The sequence below is a fragment of the Felis catus genome, chromosome D3 (genome assembly GCF_018350175.1).
Source record: "Felis catus isolate Fca126 chromosome D3, F.catus_Fca126_mat1.0, whole genome shotgun sequence".
NCBI classification, from domain to species: Eukaryota; Metazoa; Chordata; class Mammalia; order Carnivora; family Felidae; genus Felis; species Felis catus.
The window spans coordinates 8,025,538-8,048,128 of record NC_058379.1 but is presented as its reverse complement, the minus strand read 5'-3'; the positions used below and the strand labels follow the sequence as shown (position 1 = coordinate 8,048,128).

The window sequence follows — 22,591 nt, the reverse complement described above, 5'->3', positions numbered from 1 at the left end:
CATACTTAAAAAGTGATGTTGAATGACCTGCCAAAGTTCACACCATGTAACTATGGACAGCTATAGACCTAAATTCTACATAGCATGATCTTTCTACAATGCGAATCTATCGTGGTACCCAGCTTCCAGAATAAAATCCACACTGGGGATTTTATTATAGCAGGGCAGGGGCAATGCTCCATGAGTGATCCTAGCTCCTACCTCTCTCCTTTGCCTTTTCTTTCTCACCCACATTCCCAGCCTGATGACGTCCTCGCAGATCTACGGCATCAAGATGCCCCTGCTGCTTCCTTGGCCTGAAAGCCCATTGTCCCACCCACTGTTGGACTACGGTACACCACCCATCATTCAAGACTAACTGACATGTGATGTCCTCCAAGAATCTCTCCTGACATCTCTCATTTGAGCTGCCACTGTCTCCTACTAGAGAGGCTGAGCACAGCACCTATGCATTGCCACACCTGGCTGCTCGTACTTGCAACTGGATGCCAATACCTAGTGCCATGCCTAGGAATAAAACAGGCACTCAAGAGATTGGGAAATGAATGGATGGAGAGTTTCTAACTCCTTGCTACAGATACAAGATGTGGGATACTTCAGAGCAGAAGAAAGTGGCTTCTCCTAAGACATAACCATTTGCCTAGAAGTTTAGATTATGCAGATTTAACAGACAAGGAATATACGGGTATAAACCTAGACCTGACAAATCTGCATATACACAATAGAAAAGTCTTATTTTGAGAGGAAAAGTATGAGTAATCCCTTTTGCCACATGACTCTAAGAAATGCCTGCTCTACAAGATTTTGATAAGTATAAAAATCAATATTTACTCATAAATAATGTTTTCATAAGCACTCTGCATCTAATACAAGCAGTTTTCAAACTTTCACATAAATAATATATAAATGGATATTCTGAAAGAAGAAAAAATTCTTCTGAGGTTATGTAATTTGGAGACAGTTGTATGCTCTATCTTAATTCGAGATTAATGATGCACCTGAGAGAAATCCAACAAAAAAAAACTTCATTTACTTTTTTTTATTTTTTTAACATTTATTCATTTTTGAGAGACAGAGAGAGACAGAGGCATAAGCAGGAGAGGGGCAGAGAGAGAGGGAGACACAGGATCTGAAGCAGGCCCCAGGCTCTGAGCTGTCAGCACAGAGCTCAACGCGGGGCTTGAACCCACGAACCACGAGATCATGACCTGAGCCAAAGTTGTCTGCTCAACTGACTGACCCACCCAGGCACCCTGAAACTTCATTTACTTTTGTTTAATGTATCATTTACCAAACTAATTGACCAAAGAATCCTTTCCTCACATCTTTTATGAACTACTAGTGTTCCACAGAAAACACTTTGGGAAACACTGCTCTAATATTCTCTTGGCTTCATTTCTTTCTTTCTTTCTTTTTTTTAATGTTTATTTTTGATAGAGCATGAGTGGGGGAGGGGCGTAAAGAGAGGGGGACAGAGGATCCAAAGCGGGCTCTGCGCTGACAGCAGCAAGCCCCATGCGGGGCTCAAACTCATGAACCATGAGATCATGACCTAAGCTGAAGTCAGACGCTCGACTGACTGACCCACCCAGGTGCCTTTTTTTTTTTTTTAATGTTTATTTATTTACTTTTTAGAGAGGAGAGAGTGCAAGGGGGGTAGGGGCAGAGAGAGAGGGAGACAGAGAATCTGACGCAGGCTCCAAGCTCCAAGCTGCCAGCACAGAGCTGAGCTGGACGGACATGGGGCCCAAACCCACAAACTGTGAGATCATGACCAGAGCCAAAATCAGACACTTAACCAACTGAGCCACTCAGGCACCCCTCTTGGCTTCATTTTTGTTAAATATTACTTAATAATCCCTAAGCAGTGTATCAGATTCTGTAGCCATCAGAGCTGCCAAGAACCAGCTCCAGCCCAGGTCTAACAAAGATCAGTAACACAATAGTGACCTAGAGGGAAATGGAAAAAAATTCACAGGCCAAGTTCTCAAATGGAAAACAGTATCAGGACAGTAAGAAGTCCTTTTCTCTTAGCACACCGCTTTAACCAAGGTTAAACCCAAGGCTTGGCATAATTATATATGGCTGCATGCAAAAAGGCTAGAGACAGGTGAGACTCTGAATGAAACTAGACACAGGCTTCTGGTCCCATCTGCCTCTAAAGTCCACAACACTCAGGGCACCTGGCTGCCTTGGTCAGTAGAGCAGGCAACTCTTAATCTCGAAGTTTTGGTTTGTTTTTTTTTTTAATTTTATTTTTTTTGTGTGTGTTTATTTTTGAGAGAGAGATAGTGTGTGAGAGGGGGAGGGGCAGAGAGAGAGGGAGACACAGAATCTGAAGTAGGCTCCAGGCTCTGACCTGTCAGCACAGAGCCCTACACAGGGCTCAAAGTCACAAACTGTGAGATCATGACCCGATCCAAGGTTGGACGCTCAACCAACTGAGCCACCCGGGCGCCCCTTGATCTCGGAGCCCCACGATGGGTGTAGAGATTACTTAAAATCTTAGAAGTCCACAATGCTCACAGTTAACAAATGCTTTATTTAAACCCTTCCCCTGTCCCTGAAAATTGGGGGTAGCTTATAAGGAAGGACACAGGAGCAATAAGGTTAATAAACTAGAGAAAATCAGCATCATGCAAACTGATTCTATAAGAAACGGAAATACAGTTCCCATAAATGAAGATCGAATTTGGTTCTGGCCTCCATGGTGGCAATCATGGCTGACATGAACCAGCTTGGGAAGAGCAAGTAAAAACCCCATGGCCCAAACCATCCTTTACTGACTCTTCCTTGGTTTCCTTAAGGCCTCACAAATATATGCAGGAAAAAAGTAATTCTTAAGAAGCCACAGAAGTATTCAATTTAGGAAAAAGGCTACCCACTTAGGAAAAAGTTCAAGTATACCTTGCTTATAAATTCAGTTATTAGCTGAGACAGAATTTTAGACTTACTAGTCCATAAATCAAGGGCACTTAAGTTGGGTTCAGGGATGGGCTCTAAGTCCATGAATCTTGTAAAACTGTACTCAAAAGTTGGCAAAGATGTGCATTTAAAAAAAAATGTTTACTTATTTATTTTGAGGGGGGGCGAGAAAGAGAGAGGAGAGCAGAATCCCAAGCAAGGGGGCTTGATCTCATGAACTGAACTGTGAGATCATGACCTGAGCCAAAATCAAGAGTCAGATACTTAACCAACTGAGCCACCCAGGTGCTCATGCAAAGATGTGCATTTTTTTTTTAAGTTTATTTATTTTGAGAGAGACAGAGACAGCATGCATAGGGAGGAGGAGAAAGAGGAGGACAGAGGATCTGAAGCCGGCTCTGTGCTGATAGCAGAGAGCCCGATGCGGGGCTCGAACTCATGAACCGTGAGTTCATGACCTGAGCTGAAGTTGGATGCTTAACCAACTGAGCGACCCAGGTGCCCCAAAGATGTGCATTTTTAATATTAACCTAGTACATGGCATTTGTAAGATTCTCAGGAATCTGGAAATTCCCCTAAAGGGCTTAAATCTACCACTGTAATTGAAATTTTTTTAATGTGAGATTAATCAGGGCTCCTGGGTGGCTCAGTCAGTTAAGCGTCCAACTTTGGCTCAGGTCATGATCTTACAGTTCATGGGTTCAAGCCCACATCGGGTTCTGGGCTGACAGCTCAGAGCCTGGAGCCTGCTTCAGATTCTGTGTCTCCCTCTCTCTGTCCCTTCCCTGCTTGAGCTGTCTCTCTCTCTCAAAAATAAATAAACACTTAAAAAAAATACATATGAGATTAATCAATCCACAAAGGTTTTATTTTTTTGTTTTTGACCACTTGCAATACGTAAAACACCATTTTAGGTCCTGGAGGATATAGTGTGCTAACAGGCTTAATCTTGGGGAAAGCTAAGGCCAGCCCAGGTGAAAAGATGGCAGTAAATGGTAAAGGCCAAGGGTGATATGAACTCTGTACTGAGAAGTGGGAAAATCACTTGCTAGTTGGGAAGGAGCAGAGAAAATGATGAGGAAGGAAGAAGACATTTCAGGAAACAGAAACAAAAGACGCCAGGGATCCAAGCTCAGAAACTAAAGGTAAGGTCAGAAAGGTCAACTGTGGAAGGCCTGGAACACCAGGTGAGGAGACTTTGTGGAATCTGGTGAGGTTTCTGAGCAGGGTATTGACAGAAGCAAGGGAGGCGAGGGACTGAGACAGGAACAGTTACTAAATATCCAAGGAGGAAGCAAGGACCCTAGCCCTTCTGAGGTATGTGACCAGAGGGCATGATGCAGCCACACTGCCCTCCACCTATGCTTCCGATATGCCAGCTTCTCCTGTCTTGGAAGCTGTGTGTCTGCTGTGTCCTCTGGCAATTCCCCCCTGGCTCCTTCATTACCTAGCTCCCAGTCCAAAGGCCCCTCCCCAGTGGAACCCCCAGTTACTCTCTACCCGTGGGTCCCCTCTCCTCTTGATTGCACTGCATTGCTCTGAAACTACGTTCCTTATCAGTTGGCTCTCTACCATCTGACCTTCCCCCACGTAACCCCTCAAGGACTGGACTTTGTCCTCCTGGCTGACAACACAGCACCTTAACGGGGAGCCTGCCACATCGGAAGCACTATTTGTGGAATAAATGAACAAATTTGGGAGATTTCTATTAAATCAAGGGAAGAAATACCAGAGAATTTCTACTTCTGTTAGTTCCTTTTAGGAGTAAAGAGAAGCTGTAACTACAGCAGCTTGCAGACCAGAAGCCTCCGCTACAGACTCACGTGGGGCAAACCTATCAGCCAGCTCTTCACTGCAGACCGTTGGCAACTGCCAGCAAAGGAAGCACAGAGGCTCAGTTTCAGTGTGCCCTCTCTTCTGTGATGGCTTTTTTAATTTTTTTAATGTTTATTTATTTTTGAAAGAGGGAGAGACAAAGCGTGAGCAGGGGAAGGGCAGAGAGAAGGAGACACAGGATCTGAAGTAGGCTCTAGGCTCTGAGCGATCAGCACAGAGCCCGATATAGGGCTCGAACTCACAAACCTGATCATGCCCTGAGCTGAAGTCAGACGCTTAACTGACTGAGCCACCCAGGTGCATCTGTGATCGGATTTTTTTTTTTTTTATGACAAACACGTGTTGACTGAATATTTATTCCCTCCCTTCTAAATTAACAGTCGGGTTCCTCTTTCCAAACAGGAGTCATTTCATTGGAGGACGGGAGATTTACAAACTATACAATATTTCTTTCCCCTTTCTAATTTTAATACAAATTTCTGGGGCAAGAAAAATAACTTTCCCGAAGAAAAGAGACCTGAAAACATTCCAATAACTTAAAAAAAAAGAAAGAAAGGGACGCCTGGGTGGCTCAGTCAGTTAAGCGTCCGACTTCGGCTCAGGTCATGATCTCAAGGTCTGTGAGTTCAAGCCCCACGTCGGGCTCTGTGCTGACAGCTCAGAGCCTTGTGCCCATTTCAGATTCTGTGTCTCCCTCTCTCTCTGCCCCTCCCCCGTTCATGCTCTGTCTCTCTCTGTCTCAAAAATAAATAAACGTTAAAAAAAATTAAAAAATAGGGGCGCCTGGGTGGCACAGTTGGTTAAGCGTCCGACTTCAGCCAGGTCACGATCTCGCGGTCCGTGAATTCAAGCCCCGCGTCGGGCTCTGGGCTGATGGCTCGGAGCCTGGAGCCTGTTTCGGATTCTGTGTCTCCCTCTCTCTCTGCCCCTCCCCCGTTCATGCTCTGTCTCTCTCTGTCCCAAAAATAAATAAAAAACGTTGAAAAAAAAATTAAAAAATAAATTAAAAAATAAATAAATAAAAGGAAAGAAAGAAAGAATAAAAGGACTAAATTGAGAAATTTTTCATAAATGCAATAAAACATTAGAAAAGATCACCAGAAAATAAGATTTCCCTCTTTAAAAGAACCAAGAAACAACTGCAATATATATATATATATTTTTTTAACATAAATATATTCTAGGGACACCTGGCTGGCTCAGTCAGAAAAGCATGTGACTCTTGATCTCAGGGTCGTGAGTTCAAGGCCCATACTGGGTGTAGAGATTACTTACATTAAAAAAAAATTTTTTAAACCCTTATTATAATACTTAATGAGAATATGTAAATAATATACCTCTTAATTTCAGTGACAAAATTCCGTCTACTATATGTATGCTATTTTCTGAAACTATACCTTTTTCTTTGATCCAGAAATGTCATTTACTGGAAAATTATAAAAATTTACATTGGTGTACATTTTTTTACCATTACAGAGCATTCTGCATGTTGTACATTTTAAGTGAAATAACATTCCAGTTTCATCTTTGAAGATATAAAATTGTAATAAGTACACAATTTGATTCTCAGTTCTTATGGTTTCAAATTGTTCACCCCTACTTTAAGGTTTTTTTTTTTTTTTAAGAGAAAGAAAGCGCCAATTGGGGAGCGGGGCAGAGGAGAGAGAGGAATCTCAAACGGGCTCCACGCTCAGCACGGAGCCCAATGTGGGGCTCAATCCTAGGACCCTGGGATCATGACCTGAGCCAAAATCAAGAGTCGGGGCACTCAACTGACTGAGCCACCCAGGCGCCCCCCAAAATTTTGTATACATTGTAAATCACTATACACTTTTTTTCCTTTTCTTTTTCACACAATGTTACATTAGTTTCTGGTGTACAACATAGTGATTTGACATGAAATGATACATCTTCATAGCAAATACACTGGGTCACACACAAATGAATTCTTAGAACAGGATAAAAACAAAAAATGTAGCTAGACCTAATTAAATGGGATTAATTTAGGAGAAAGCCAATGCAAAACAAGTCTGAATTTTAACATTTTACAAGACGTGACATTCTGCTATTTGAAGCATATTAAGTAGCCAGAACAAAGACTACAGGACAGCCCCAATGCACTCCTTAGGGGGTCTCAGCTAAAAAAGAAACAAGAGAATAAGAATAGCCAGTATTTGTTGAACATGTACTACACGCCAGGCACAGTTCAGAATATTTATGCGGACTTGACATTTGATTGTCACAACAACCCTCTGAGGAAGGAATCAGATCCCCCACTTTACGGATGAAGACACTGAAGCACAGAGAGGGTAAGTAACTGGCTCAGAGTCTCACAGGGAATAAGTGGAGGAGTCAGAATTCAAACCCAGCAGTCCAAGGCCGCAACCAGACTCTTAACCCCACACTTTCCTGCCTCTCCACTAGAGGAAAGACATTTGTAAGCAACGATAAGTAAGGGAGGTTTGGAAGTATTTAAAGGTACTATATAATCCCTCGAACCCAGAGCCCAAGCATGTGCTAAACAAATCACAACCATACAAAGGCCACTCACAGGAACCACACACCACCCCCCCCCCAAAGGCAGTTAGCCAGCCTTCTTAGGGCAGATGAAGCTTATTTAAATCAGAGCTGAGCACACTGCCATGTAATGATCTGTTGGGTGTCAGTCTTCCACACCACACTGTGGGCTCCTTGAGATCAGGGAATATGGAATATACACATAGGTATACACACACATGTGTTTTTCCCTCCAAGTAGCAGTAGTTTATTTGGGAGGTGATCCCAGGTAACAGTTCACGTGAAGGGGAAGCAAGACAGCAAAGTGAGGGAAGGCAATAAAAAGTATGTTATGAGACCACTCACCAGTGTGAGTGACAGACTGCCTATGTTGATTTTCTGCATTCATTCACCCAGCACAGGCACATTCTATGAGACACGCACTACACGGAGCACTGGCAAAAATGCAATGAAGCAAGACAGAGAAGGGTCTTAGATCTGAAGGGATGCTAAGGCAGAAGAAACAAGATACAAACGAGTAAGCACATAAATGTAACAAGTTACTCAGTGAGAAGAGCTATGAAGGAACTGAAGCTGCCAGGAATATTTGGGATGGAGGTTACTTCAGGTATGTGGTCAGCAAAGGCCTGTGTGTTCACAAAGCCAAAAGCACGCCTGAGCAGGTGGACTCCTGAGAGTGAAGGGGAGAGTAAGCAGCAAGAGGTAGGGAGGATGATGGGGCCTGATCACACAGGCACTGAGGCTGTGATAAGCTTGGATTCTCATCTAAATTTCAAGGACAATGGCTGAGGGTTTGGAGCAGAAGGGTGACATGGCGTGATTTACATTCACAAAGATTCCCCCGGATGCTGCATGAAAAATAGAGGACAGGGAGGGGTGCCTGGCTGGCTCAGTTGATACAGTATGAGACTCTTAATCTCAGGGTTATGAGTTCGAGCCCCATGTTGGGTGGAGTGATTACTTAAATAAACAAACAAACAAACAAGTAAATAAGAAAAACAGATTGCAGGGAGACAAGAGTGGAGGCAAGGAGGCCAGTGAAGAGGCTACAGAAGTCATCCACTAAGAAAATGCAGTGCTTGGGCTGCAGGGGCAGCAGTGATGATGGAGACAAATGACCTAAGTCCAAACTATCATGGGGGTGTCTGAGTGGCTCCATTGATTATGCATCAGACTCCTGATTTCAGCTCAGGTTGTGATCTCACAGTTCGGGAGTTTGAGCCCCGAGTCTGTCTGTCTGTCTCTCTCTCTCTCAAAATAAATAAATAAATTACAAAAACAAAAACTATCGTGGAGGAACAATTGACTGGCCTGCTGAAGCACTAGCTGTCAGGGTGACAAAGAGGGAAGAACCAAGGACACTCCAAGGTTTTGAGGTTAAACAACTAGGTGAGCAGTGGCACGTCATCCCCAATGCTTAAACTTCCGTAGGCACTCAATCCATTTTCACTGACTCAGTCATTAGCTCCTGCTGGATGCTGACATGGAACACTATCAGTCGGGGTCCCAGCAGGAAACAAATGGCACATTCAAACATGGTGATTTGAGAAGAGTTTAAAAAAGGACCACTTAAAGAACCAGGGGCAGGACACAGAGAAGCCATAAGGGACAATACAGTCCCCAGGACTGGTAACAGTGGGGCACCTTACACCCCAGGCCAGGGAAATCTTCCTACTTCCCCAACCCCAGAAGAATGCAGGGAGGACCACCTGATAGGAGTATGACCCTACAACCAGTCCACCATGACCCTGAAGTAAGGGAGCAAGTGGATCAACACCCTGTCCCCACTCTCCTCACTCTGGATTTCCCACCAGTGCCTCCCAATCAGATGTCAGAGGGCAAGGAGCCCACTCACTGATGCAGCCCATATGGGTCCACTTCTTGGATCTGGAGAGGCAAAAAGATGGTAGCCAGCATGTGAACTCTGAATGAATGAGGACTTATTATGCCTGTAATTATGCTATTTCACAGGAAAGGGATGTCTATCCGAAAAACCCAAATTACCTTATAGATACATCAAGTTCTTCCTTTTCCATTTTTCTTTCCCCCTCCTCTCTGCTGGTCAGTTCCATGTCAGCATCCTCCACTGACTTTTTCTCACCGTTTTGGAAGTACTGTTGAAGGGCGGTGTACAGTTTAAATACTTGACTGAAAGAAAGCTTACTGTATGCCAAGATCATATGGCGCAGAAATAAACCTATAAAATAAGACATACGCAGGCGAAGGCATTAATTGAAATCCAGGTTACACAGAGTTCATACTATATGTTGCAATCTTGCTTCAAAAGCATCAAAAAGAGACGTTTGCAGTTTCTATTCCCTCCACCTAGAACGTTCTTCCCCATCTCTTACAAAACTGGTTTCCTCCCCACCCCTGCACTCCATCATCTTTACCCATCCAATATCTTTTTTCATGGCTATTGGAACTATTTGAATTATCTTATTTACCTACTTACTTTTCACCATCTGGCCCCACCCTACCAGTACGTGATCTCCTTAAGAGGAAGGTCCCTATCTATCTTGTAAGTCCAGAGCCTGGCACACAGGCGATCAACAATAGCTGATGTTGAGTAACATAAAAACTACCGTGTGAAAAAGCCAAATGGATGCAGCATGGATATAAAGCTAATAGGAAAGCATCAAGAAAGTCCACATATGCCCTCAATAACATATTCTTACTTAATTCTTTTCATAAAAGTTTAGTTGGTGACCCTGACTTAGGGAGTTGCACAATGCAGACCAGGAGCCCAGAGGACTGTGGGAAGGAGCCATGAACCCCTAAAAGCCCGCAGGACTGGGCTAATAGTTGGACTACTACAGACAAAACAGAAGACGCTTTTCTACAAGACAATTATTTAAACATAGAACAAAATGGCAAGGCAGTAAGTACAACTAAAACATGTCCCACTGTGTTTGTTCAGAGATAGCAGAGTGATGACAGATGTGATTTAGAAAGCTGCTCACTTCAATGAAAATATTCTCTGCTCTCCTTAGAAGAGCTTCATACCTACTACACTCGTTTTGTGAACCTCTGGTTCAGTTCCAGAAAAAGAATCTGACAGGTCATCAAAAAATTGTTCCATATCCTTCAATTCGCCTTCAGCCATCAGTTTGATTCTGAATGAGAAAATTGAGGTGCACATTTTAGGAAGGCCCTTTAAACATCTTTCCATGTTTCACATTCCACAATTATCTCCAATAAATCTATTTTAAAAGCAATTCAGAGATTCATAGAAAATGGTGGCACATAAAACAAACTTGATAATTCAAAATGTCACTCCCATTATTCTGAAAAGTATCACCGTTTTCATCATAAAACCTGTCAGAGTAACACATCAGCTAGCAAAATGGAACTCCCTGCAGCAAATAAAAGAACAAAGATCCATACAGAAAAATAAATTTTGAAATAGGTTTAATGTTAACTACCATTTTTCAAAAAAAAAAAAAAAAAGTAGGGGCACCTGGGTGGCTCAGTCAATTAAGGGTCCAACTCTTGGTTTCATAGCTCAGGTCATGATCTCACAGTTCGTGAGTTCGAGCTGCCCATCAGGCTTGTTGCTGTCAGTGCAGAGCCTGCTTCAGATCCTCTGTCCTCTTCTCTCTCTGCCCCTTCCCGGCTTGTACTCTCTCTCAAAAATAAATAAAAAACGTGGCGCCTGGATGGCTCAGTCGGTTAAATGTTCATGGGTTCAAGCCCCGTGTCAGGCTCTGTGCTGACAGCTCAGAGCCTGGAGCCTCCTTCGGATTGTCTCCCTCTTTCTCTGCCCCTCCTCCACTTGCACTGTCTCTCTCTCTCTCTCTCTCAAAAATAAATAAACTTAAAAAAAATTAAAATAAAATAAAAAACATTAAGAAAAAAGTAAAGTTCTTAGGAAAACTGAGTTTTTGTTTACTGAGACTTACAAAGATATGTTTTTAGAGAATTCATTACCATGTGCACGTCTCTAATTTTCATCTTCGTAAACATATTCTCATATATACAGAAGAAAAGGAAGCTTACCTGATCTGTACTGAATTTGCCAGCTGGGGACAAGATTCTTCAATTAACTTGTATAGTTTAGACAGTGTAATATCTGGGCCCTGGGTAAAGGAGATAGAGAGGTTATGGATAAATTTCAAGGAGCTGGAGAATGATAAACAGTTGTAAACATGAATTTCTCTCTGCTTTAACAATTATTCCAAACATGAACTCTCAAATCAGGAAGAAAAAAAAAAAAAAAAAACTAAAGCACTAAAGTAATACTTTACATTTGCATAGCATTCTTGTTTCATCTGCGGAATAGTTTAAAATGGGAACAAAACAGAGACCCTGCCTGTAGTCTGAGGACCTGTTCTTTCCTTCTTAATTTTGTAATCATGGCAAAGCTGTAGCCTCTCTGAGCCCTAACTAGGGCTCAGAAACCTTCATCAGTAAAACGGAGATAATAATAACCATCTCCCTTGCTTGTGCCAGAAAGAGTAAAAAAAGGCTAAGTGCTTCATAAACTGGAAGACATTATACAAACGTAGGTGTCCTATTTTTCACAAACATAATCTTACTGGATCCTTCCCCAAACCTTGTAAGGTAGGCAGACATACTATGCGCCCAAGTCCATAAAACATACCAGTAGAGACAAGGAGTATGCAACCTCAGCTGTCAAGACTACAATGTAGGGGCGCCTGGCTGGCTCAGTTGGTGGAACATGACTCTTGATGTCAGGGTTGTGAGTTTGAGCCCCACCTTGGGTATAGAGATTACTTAAATACAAAATCTTTAAAAAAGAAGACAACGACAACTACAATATAATTGAGGTTTAAAAACTAAACACTGGGGGCGCCTGGGTGGTTCATTTAGTTTGGCGTCCAGCTCTTGGTTTCAGCTCCGATGGTGATCTCACAGTTGTGAGATCAAGCCCTGCATCTCTGAACTCTGTGCTGACGGCTTGGGGCCTGCCTGGGATTCTCTCTCTCTCTCTTTGCCCTTCCCCCCTCACTCACTCTTCCTTGCCTGCTCTCTCCCTCTCTCAAAATAAATAAATAAACTAAAAAAAAAAACAAAAAACTAAACAGTGAATCTTTTTTGGAGAGTAAGTTGACACTATATATGCTAATTTCAGATGTGGCTAACCCAGCAATTCCACTTGTAGGGAAGGTACATTCGGCATGCATTGTTTGAAATGAAGAAAAACTAGGGGCGCCTGGGTGGCGCAGTCAGTTAAGCGTCCGACTTCAGCCAGGTCACGATCTCGCGGTCCGTGAGTTCGAGCCCCGCGTCAGGCTCTGGGCTGATGGCTCGGAGCCCGGAGCCTGTTTCCGGTTCTGTGTCTCCCTCTCTCTCTGCCCCTCCCCCGTTCATGCTCTGTCTCTCTCTGTCCCAAAAATAAATAAACGTTGAAAAAAAAAAAAAAACTGAAAAGCACCTATAAGTCCATTAATAGTTAATCTATAATTTATAATAAATTATAAATGTATTTAAATATTAATTAAAGTTAGGAGTTATGTTTCTTTTCTTATTGTGGAATACACTGCAGCTGTTTAAAAAAGAAAAAAAAAAAAAAGAATGAGGTAGCTCTATTCAAATGTGCTGATATGGAAAGGTCTCCAAGACTGGTTAAGTGAAAGGAGCAAGCTGTAGAATAGAAGTCACATTTATGTAAAAAAAAAAAAACAAAAAACAAAAAAAAACACTTTTTTAAAAATTTAAGCAGAATTAAAAGGATACACACACATATATATACTTAAAACCATATGGCTCCATCTATCTATATACAGGCATTTAGCAAAAGGTCTAGAAAGATCCATTCTGGCCTGTGGCCAAACGAACGAACATTAACAGTGATAATCTCTGAGAGGGAAAAGGATTGGAGGCCATGCAGAACCATAACCTTTCACTCCATCAATTTTAGGATCAGCTGAAGTTTTTACAATGAATCTTTGTGTGTTAGTTAAGTAGTTAAAAATTAACAAATTTGGGGGTACCTGGGTGGCCCAGTCCCTTGAGCAACAGACCCTTGATCTCAGCTCAGGTCATGATCTCACAGTTCCTTCAGTTTGAGACACACACTGGGCTCTGCACTGACCATGCACAGAGCGTGCTTGGGATTCTCCCTCTCCCTCCCTTTCTGCCCCTTCCCCACTCTCTCTCCCTCTCTCTCTCTCAAAATAAATAAGTAAACTTTAAAACATGAATTTTTAAAAATTAACTGTTTAAAGCCAAATTTTGCAAAGGAATTGGGAGTCTGGTTGGAATGTTACTACACCACATAGTATTCAGCCTGACAAAGAACCCAAAGGAAAATCTAGGACAAAAAACACGGTATGAGCAAAGGCAGAAAGATGTGTGAGTTAAAACACAAGTACTGTTTTGTTTCTTTTCTCTATTACCAAATCTTTTAGTATTATAACTTTTATTTCAATAGTGGGGAAAATGTATTTGTAATAATAGTAATGAGGCTAGGACTGGGAGCTACAAGTAAGAGACCCCATTCCTTTTATTCAACCAGGTGGGCAAGCCACTTAACCTCTGTGTCCTCAGTACCCCTTCTCTCCCCCAACATACGGGTGATAGACTATAAAAAGTCAAGAATATTGATAATGTGGGGGCCCAGGACTCCAGATCTTTGTTCCTGCCACCACTGCTCAATAGCCAACTGCTCACCCTTCAGTACCACTTCTTCTAAGACCTCCCACTCCACCCGAGTTCACACATCTGCCATAAGAGGGTTTATTCCATTTCACTTATTCCACACATTTACTTAGGCGCTCTACTCAGCTGTGGGGATATAAGAGTGAACAAAAGTAGGATAAAACACTGCCCTCGTTGAAGTTAGTCTACTAAGGGAGAGACATTAGTCATAAAATCACACACATAAATGAAAACAAAAAACCCCACAACCTATATAAAAGAAGGTACATGCTTTATGAGAATACATGAAAATGAAAATAGTTAACATTGAGCATTTACTATGTGCCACAAACTATGTGCTTTCCATGGATCTTCTAATTTAATACAGCCATCCCCAAACATAGTTTCTATCATTGTCCTCGTTTTACAGAGAATCCAAAGACCCAAGTAGATTATAGAACTTGCCACAGTCACACAGCCAGTACGTGGTGAAACTATACCCTGAGTCGGCGAAATGAAATAAAACATGTGAGGTGCTTAGCAAACAGGAAGTGTTCAATGTTAGTTATAGGTCATTATTACTACTTATTGCGGTCCTCTAGGTGCCTGTATGATTCATCTGTCTCCAACTCTCAGGACTACGTGTAGCCCCTTTCTATAGAAGACGCAGGATGTCAGAAAATAACTCTTACCCAGTCACTCAGCTAATAAATGCTGGAGCCAAATATGAACCTGCAAGAAAAAAATGCATGTAACAGCGCCTAGCGCATGGTAAGCACTCAGTTAGCAGGTGGTATTAACTCCTTTATTTATTTTTATTTTTTCGGTCCTCCAGGGCTGAAAGAGTATCTGATGAACACTCGCGCCCCCCAGGCCCAGCGAGGTGTCCCGCACAGAACAGGTGCTCAGAAAAGGTTTGCTGAATGAGCGGGAGCCGGTCGGTGGGGGCCGCTCACCTGCAACAGCGGCAGGAGCAGCTGGTTGAGCCTCCGCCGCTCCATGAGGCTGACGGCGCCCTCGCCCGTGCGGCCCATCTCGTTCAGCAGCACCAGCACTGCGATCTTATACGGAGTCACCCAGTCCTTGATGCCGAACACGTTGGCGTGCACTACCCCATTGGTCATCATGGGGTTGAAGTACAGGCTCTCGTGGACGCTGGCCATGGCGCCCCCGGACTAAGCCCAGGAGCCCGGCCGACTGCCGGGTTCCCGCTTGAAACACACCACAGCCAGCCCTAGGCCTCAGTTCGCCCGCGCTGTAGCCCAGGATACGGGCATCTTCGCCGTTGGCCAATCAGAGAAGCCAGACCAAAGCACATGGAAGGGCTACAGCCAATCAGAATGTCCAGGGGTGCTGCGCAGGGTGGGGCAAAGGCGGTGTACTTAAAGACTGAGTCCCTACAGAAACTCGAATGAAAGAGCAGGTTCCGGGGTGGCTTGGAATGGAACCGTGGAAGGGAGCTGACGCTTTGGAACCGGAGCTGAACAGGTTGTGGTGCGGCGACTGCCCTTTTGTTTAATTCGAAAACAGTTAAAATTGAATTTTGAAACGAAGCAACAAAATTAAATTTGTACCTTTAAAATTTGTATTTGATCCATTATGTTAATTTCTAAATTCAAAATTTGAGAGTTTCATTAAACTCTTTTAAGACATGATGAAGCATTTTTTTCTCAGTACTTCACAAATGCCATTTGGAGACAGCCAAGTCAGGTTGCAAGTGACCTTGCATCCTTACATGAAATGGAAGGTAACATCACTTTCGTTTAGTGAGCCTCTGTTTCCTACCTAATAAACTACAAGATCCGTAGTCTGGCATTTGTATCCCTCCAAAATCAATCCCTAGACAATATTTTAAATCTGATTTATTACAATTCCCCTTCCATTCATCGATATCTCTCCCAAGACACTTCTCTATAGCCTGACTTATTATTAATAATGATTTGCCTGTATAGTAGTGTCTATGACCCTTGAAAGAAAAACCATGTCTATTCAACTTTGGCTATACACATGCACTGTGCCTAGTAGTGCCTTGTGTTTGTTTTTGGAGAGTTGTGGGTGTTTTGTTTTTGTTTTTGTTTTTGTTTTTTTTTTAAGGTTTATTTATTTATTTTGAGAGAGAGAGAGATGCTCAGGGTGGAGCTGGATTCAGGGCTTGATCTCAGAACCGTGAGATCATGACCTGAGCCAAAATCAAAAGTCACAGGACTTAACTCACTGAGCCACCAGGCATCCCCTAGGGCCTTGTTTTTGTTGTCTCAATCACTATTTTGTTGGATAAGTAATGAATGAATATGTGGTTTTAGTTCACAAAAACAGAAAAGGAGGCAGGTTATATACAGACTAAATAACTGTGCCAGAAAAGAAGTTATTGATAGCTTGGAATACAAGACCTTGATGCCATATCTTGAGAACTCTTCACATGTTACACATACAATTACGTATATTTTGGACATATGACTGTGCATTTCACCACATACAATACCTATGTAACCGTGTCTTATTTATAAAGGGGGAAACTGACTTTTTGCAGGAAATTTAATTCGTAAATAACTTCTTTCCTTGCCTCAGTTTATTTTTGTAAAACCATCCCCCTTTCCTTTTTTTTTTTTTTTTTTAATGAAAAAGCATACTTAACATTTCACAGCTCCCTCAGAATCTTTTTGCATGGTGGGTATAGCATAGAATAAAAGTTGGTGAAGGACATTTGTGGAACTTTTATTCAACCTTAAAATCCTGAATAGAAACACATTACTGAATGTAAAGAGGAAAGTAAGTGTTTGAAAATCCTAAGTAACAATTTTACTCTAAATTGATAAGACTTTTGAGTCATTCATTTATTTATTCAATAAATATATGCTGAGCTCCTACTATATTCAAGGCTGTTCTAGATGCTGGACATAAAAGTGGTGAACTTCTAGACTAAAAGTTGCAAGCTGGTGGCCTCTGAACCAAATGTGACCCATCAAACGTGTTTTGTCTTTTTTTTTTTTTTTTTAACGTTTATTCATTTTTGAGACAGAGAGAGACAGAGCATGAATGGGAGAGGGTCAGAGAGAGAGCGAGACACAGAATCCGAAACAGGCTCCAGGCTCTGAGCCATCAGCACAGAGCCCGACGCAGGGCTCGAACTCACGGACGGCGAGGTCATGACCTGAGCGAAGTCGGACGCTTAACTGACCAAGCCACCCAGGCGCCCCGTGTTTTGTCTTGCATAATGTTTGCCAACACTTAAAAATTAAGAAATTTCAGGGGGCTTGGGTGGCTCAGTTGGTTAAGCATCTGACTTTGGCTAAGGTCATAATCTCCCACTTTGTGAGTTCAAGCCCCACATCAGGCTCTCTGCTGTCAGCTTGGAGCCCGCTTCAAATCCTCTGTTTCCCTCTCTTTGCCACTCCCCTGCTCGCGCTCTCTCTCTCTCTCTCTCTCTCTCTCTCTCTCAAAAGTAAATAAACATTAAACATTAAAAAAATTTTAAGAAATTTGATACCTCTGAAAAAGTCTATTTCCAGCTTCACTTGAAAAATTAGAATATTTGGCAACATGGTTTATTCCTGTGGGGTAATAATTAACTGGATATAAGAAGCAAGAGCCACCTTTATTCAGGGAATGCTGTCCCCAGATCACAATAGTCCTGGCCATTCATTATTGCCTCTTAAAAGGCAGCTCGAGTCACCCATTTACCCTACTTTACCCATTGGTGCAGCTTCACCTGGACATTTGGGTTGGAAATTCCTGTTTCCATCTGTATATATTTGATTTTAAGAACGTGGTTAAATGTTACCAAAATTCTGAAACCATTTTAACTGTTAGGGATGTACTGCACCATTATGTAACCATTTTCATAGCAATTTGTTCAAGCCTTATCAAACCTTGGGTTTTTTTTTTCTTTTTACCAATGATTTGCATAAGTAATGGACTGTATAAGTCCAGATAATGTCCATATAATGGACTGCATAAGTAAAGTCCACTCTGATGGACTGTGTGAGTGCCTCAAGGGCCGGCACCCGGTTTTGTTTTTTCAGTCTTTGCAGTGACATAGGCACCTGACATCTGGTATGTGCTCATTATTGCCAAGATTCCTTTGAGTCAGCTGTGCTTCAAATCCTTAAAATTCACTCTAAGAATATTTCTGAGTACCTATTCTGTGCCAGACATTGTGGTAAGTCCTAGGGATACAGCAGCGAATATAGAAACTAGTTATTTGACCTCATAGAAAAAAAAAGTGGCATAGGTCACGAGTCAGAAATCCCTGATGAATCACCCTGTCTCTGGGAGACTAAGAAGGACATCCTGTTAGAGATGTGTGGTTGGCCTCCCTTACTTTTTTTTTTTTTTTAAGTTTGTTTATTTTGAGAACGAGAGGGTGGGCACACATGCATGAGTGGGGGAGGGGCAGAGAGAGGGAGAGAGGGAGAGAGAGAATCCCAAGCTATCTGTGCAGAGCCCTACGCAGGGCTCTAACTCACGAACCGTGAGATCATAACCTGAGCAGAAATCAAGAGTCAGAAACCTAGCCAACTGAGCCACCAGGCGCCCCTGGCCTCCCTTACTTTTAACTATGAAAACTGAATGCTGGGAGCACCTGGGGGGCTCAGTTCTTTGAGCATCTGACTTTAGCTCAGGTCATGATATCATAGCTTAAGATTTTGAGCCCCATGTTGGGCTTTGGGCTGACAGCACGGAGCCTGCTTTGGTTCCTCTGCCTCCTTTCTCTGCTGTGCCTGTACTCTCTTTCTCTCCGTCTCTCAAAAAAAAATTTTTTTTTGAAAAAGAGTTTAAAAATATGAAAAATGAAAATTGAGTGCTGACCTCCTACACCTTTCACATTTCAAAGCAGCCCTCCAAGTCAACAAAAGAATCAAGGATTTATAACTTGTCGTGGACTTGGGCTTATTTGTGTGTGTGTGTTGAGCATTCTCTACTATCTTCCCCAGAATGTGTTGTCTTTGATTTGAACAAAGTTACTGAACATGCCCATCTGAATATAGGGATGGGCGTATGGCCCTAGTAGAGCCCATCAGATCCTTCTCCAGGATTGCCATATGGACTATGGAAAAAGAAGAATCCCTTTTTCTCCTGGGGATGCTAGGTGGGGCTGTTGATGCCACATTCTCTGCCGCCAGAATAAAGGTAACCTGTAGGAAGAGAGAACAAGGCCAGTTTGCACAGAGAAACAGAATCAAGCAGAGTTGAGGTGGAGGGAGGGGAGAAAGAAATAGACAGCTGTGGTACGCTGACTTCTCTTTCTACCTTGAGACCATAGTTCTTGCAACTCATTCTTGAACTGCATCGGCTTTCCTAGCAGCCACAAAACTTAGCAAATGTTTGTTAGTTTGCTTTGGGGCTTTTGTTTTGTTTGCTTTTCACTTTAGCTCGATTGAGGAAGGTTTCTGGCTCTTGCAACCAAAATCATCTTTCTTAATATATATTTGAAAATACTAAAAGCAAAGCAGTTTATCCTGTCAGACCTGTTTAGTTCCCGGAAAAACCTTCAGGGTCCTTGATTTGTTCCTATATGAGCCTTCATCTCATCTTATGTGCTATTCAGTTACTGTCCCCTTTACTTCCCCAGTCACCAAATACTCTCCTGCCGGTCAGAGAAAACGTGATGCAAATCTGGCATGACTGATGAAACAAAAAGAGAGTTGGCCTGGGAATCAGACTCCCCACGATCCAGTCTTGGCCTTAAAACCAACTAGCTCTGTGATTCAAGCAGCCACCTGGAACTTGAGCCAATCACATTAACAAGGAAAGGTTTGCAGGGCGCCTGGGTGGCTCCAGCAGTTAAGCGTCCAATTATTGATTTCAGCGCAGGTCATGATCTCATGGTTCGTGAGTCTGAGCCCCACATCGAGCCCCCCTACCCACCTCTCAACAATAAATAAGTAAACATTTAAAAATAAAAACAATGAAAAGTTTGGATGGGAAAGGACCCTGCAAGCATCACCACTATCTAATTCCAGAATATTTCTAAAAGTTTATTTGTTTATTTAGAGAGACAAAGAGAGAGAGCACACGTTGGGGAAGGGCAGAAAGATGGGAAGAGAGAGAATCCCAAGCAGACTCCACATTGTCAGTGCAAAGCCCAATTCGGGACTCAAACACACCAACAGTGAGACTATGACCTGAGCCAAAACCAAGAGTCAGAGGCTTAACCAACTGAGCCACCCAGGTGCCCCTCTAATTCCAGAACATTTCAATGACCCAAAATGAAACCCCAGACCCATTAGCAATCACTCCTTGTTCCCCTTCTCCTCAAGTCCTGGAAGCCACTAACCTTTCTGTCTCTATAGATGTGTGTATTCTGGACACTTCTTATGAATGGAACCATACAATCGGTGGCCTTTTGTGTTGACTTGCTTTTTTTTTTTTAAAGTGTATTTATTTTGAGAGAGACAGAAAGAGCCCAAGTTGGGGAGAGGCAGAGCAGAGAATCCTAAGCAGGCTCTGCGCTGTCAGCACAGAGCCCATTTCGAGGCTCGAACTCGCAAAACCATGAGATCATGACCTGAGCTGAAACCCAGAGTCGGGCACTTAACGGACTGAGCCACCCAGGTGCCCCTGTGTTGGCTTCTTTCATGTGGCCTAATATTTCTGAGGTTCATCCATGTAGCTTATGTCAGAACTTCATTCCTTTTCGAGGCTGAATAATATTCCACTCTAAGGATAGACTACACTATCATTTGGCTCTTGTGAAGTCATGCACACATTCATGCACACATTTTTGTGGGAACATATATCTTCCACTCTTTTGGGTATATTCCTATGAGCGGAATTTCTGGGTCATACAGTAACTCCATGTTTAACTTTTTTAGGAACTGCCAGACTCTTTTCTGTAGGTGCACCATTTCACATTCCCAGCAGCAATGAACGAGGGTGGCCTCTACATTTTAAAGAACATCAGGAACCCAGCCTGCTATTTAATCAGGAGTCATAATTAGCAATGCCATGATTATGAAAGAACTGAGTAATTATCGAGGTGTTTTAAGTTTTTCTGAGTAATGGATGACTGTACTCATGATTTTCTGTATCTCTGCACACCATACTCTCGCAAGTAGAAGTACGCCAAATAGAACCAGTTTTCCCCATTGCTCATTAGACAGTAGCTTTCCAGCAGCTAAGTGCTGGCCCATCATCTGCACGTCCCAGAACAGATGGGAAAGCCAGTGGTGTCACCGAGCACATGCTTTACCTGCTGATCGGTTCCAAAACTTCTGAAAATGACAACCCCCTAACCGTGGTTTTTGTGCAATTCTAAGCATCTTGTTAGAGGACACATATAATTGCTCAGATTGCCCTGAGCAAGGAAAATGTAATGTGTGAACCAGGTCTCCTGCATACATGCATAAACAATCTCTTTTGATAATCCAGGAAAATCCAGCTGAGAGAAAAGAAAATAATTCCTATTAAATAAAATGAGCCCCGACTTTGAGAGAGTCACGTAGAGTCTCAGAGCTCAATTAATACAGAAAGTTCTGGGTAATTAACTGAGCTGCTGGGGAAACTTGATCTCTAGCCTGACAAGCATCACTAAGTATTTCCAGACCCAAGGTAACATTCCAGCTTCTCAAAGCTCATGACCTGAATTGACTTCGCTCCCTGGGGAAAGAAACTCTCCTTGTTGTCTCTGGACCTCTTATTTCATCTAAAGGAAACCTCACCATCCACAACTGGAAGGATCAATGAACAAATGAATTAACTGGGGTTGGAGTTTACACTTCTGTCAACTCTCATCATTTGTGTGCTTGAACCACTTCGCGTATCTCTTAGTGCTAATAAGCGGGAGATAATATGCATTACATAATTTTCACAAGCATATGAGTACATTTTGCACATCATTTTCATTTCTTTGAAGATACCCTGACTCTCTCTCAATACTTGACTAGATGGCAGTTTCCAGAAACGGCTGCTTTCAGTAACAGAAACGGAAACTATATTTGTTCATTGCTTTTCCTTCTTTGCAGGATGTTAATGCCTTGGTTTGTAAAAATTGCATACATTTTAGTTTGCAGGGGTTTCTGGATCTCTGACATTTAATGAACATCTAGTGCCAAACAGCGGCAAGGTAGTTCCCTACTGCAGCAATAATGCTGAGCTCTGCTAACCCTGGTGGAGCTCCATCATAGATCTGGGGGCTGGCTGACTGGGTATCTGGAATGGCCGTGACTGGGACCCCTGGAGTGTGGCTCTATGTGTCTCTCCTCTTCTGGCAGGCTACGCCAGAGAATGTTCTCCTGTGTGTAAGAAAGTAGAGACAAGTCCCTCCTAGAGTCCTCAGCTCCATGGGGACACACAGCAGTATCTCTGCCACATTCTATTAGCTAAAGCATAAGACTAGCCCAGGTCAGGGAAATAGGCTCTACCTCTTTAGCAAGAGAAGCTGCAAAGTCACATGGTGACAAGCGTGGGTACAGGGGGCAGTAAAGAATTGGGACCAAAGTGCTATCGACTAGAAGCAGTCCCTTCTCATCCCCTTGAGAAGAACATCCTTGGTCCTCAGTTTATTTAGGCAAAAGGAAAAATTGGGTCCAAGAAGAATGGATCTGATTTTTTATGTTTTTAATCTTACCAACCAGTTGTATAAAAAGATGTACGAGCTGTCTTAGTTTGCTCAGGCTGCCATAACAAAATGCCATAGACAGGTGGCTTAAACAAGATTCTTTTTCTCAGAGTTCTAGAAGTCGGGAAGCCCAAGACCAAAGTGCCAGCT

The 22,591-nt window shown here is 42.7% G+C and overlaps 1 protein-coding gene across 1 annotated transcript in view; it reads right to left on the bottom strand.

The window, feature by feature from the left end:
- ANAPC5 (anaphase promoting complex subunit 5) overlaps nt 1–15,150 on the bottom strand; it is a 43,830-nt gene extending 28,680 nt beyond the window's left edge. Inside the window, exons 1-4 of the mRNA XM_011287834.4 lie at nt 14,838–15,150; nt 11,278–11,357; nt 10,285–10,394; nt 9,283–9,475 (exon numbers count right to left, since the gene is read on the bottom strand). Coding sequence (XP_011286136.1) covers nt 9,283–9,475; nt 10,285–10,394; nt 11,278–11,357; nt 14,838–15,044 — 590 coding nt within the window. The 5' untranslated portion in view covers nt 15,045–15,150. The remainder of the gene's footprint in view (nt 1–9,282; nt 9,476–10,284; nt 10,395–11,277; nt 11,358–14,837) is intronic.
- Between the last annotated feature and the right edge of the window lie 7,441 nt (nt 15,151–22,591).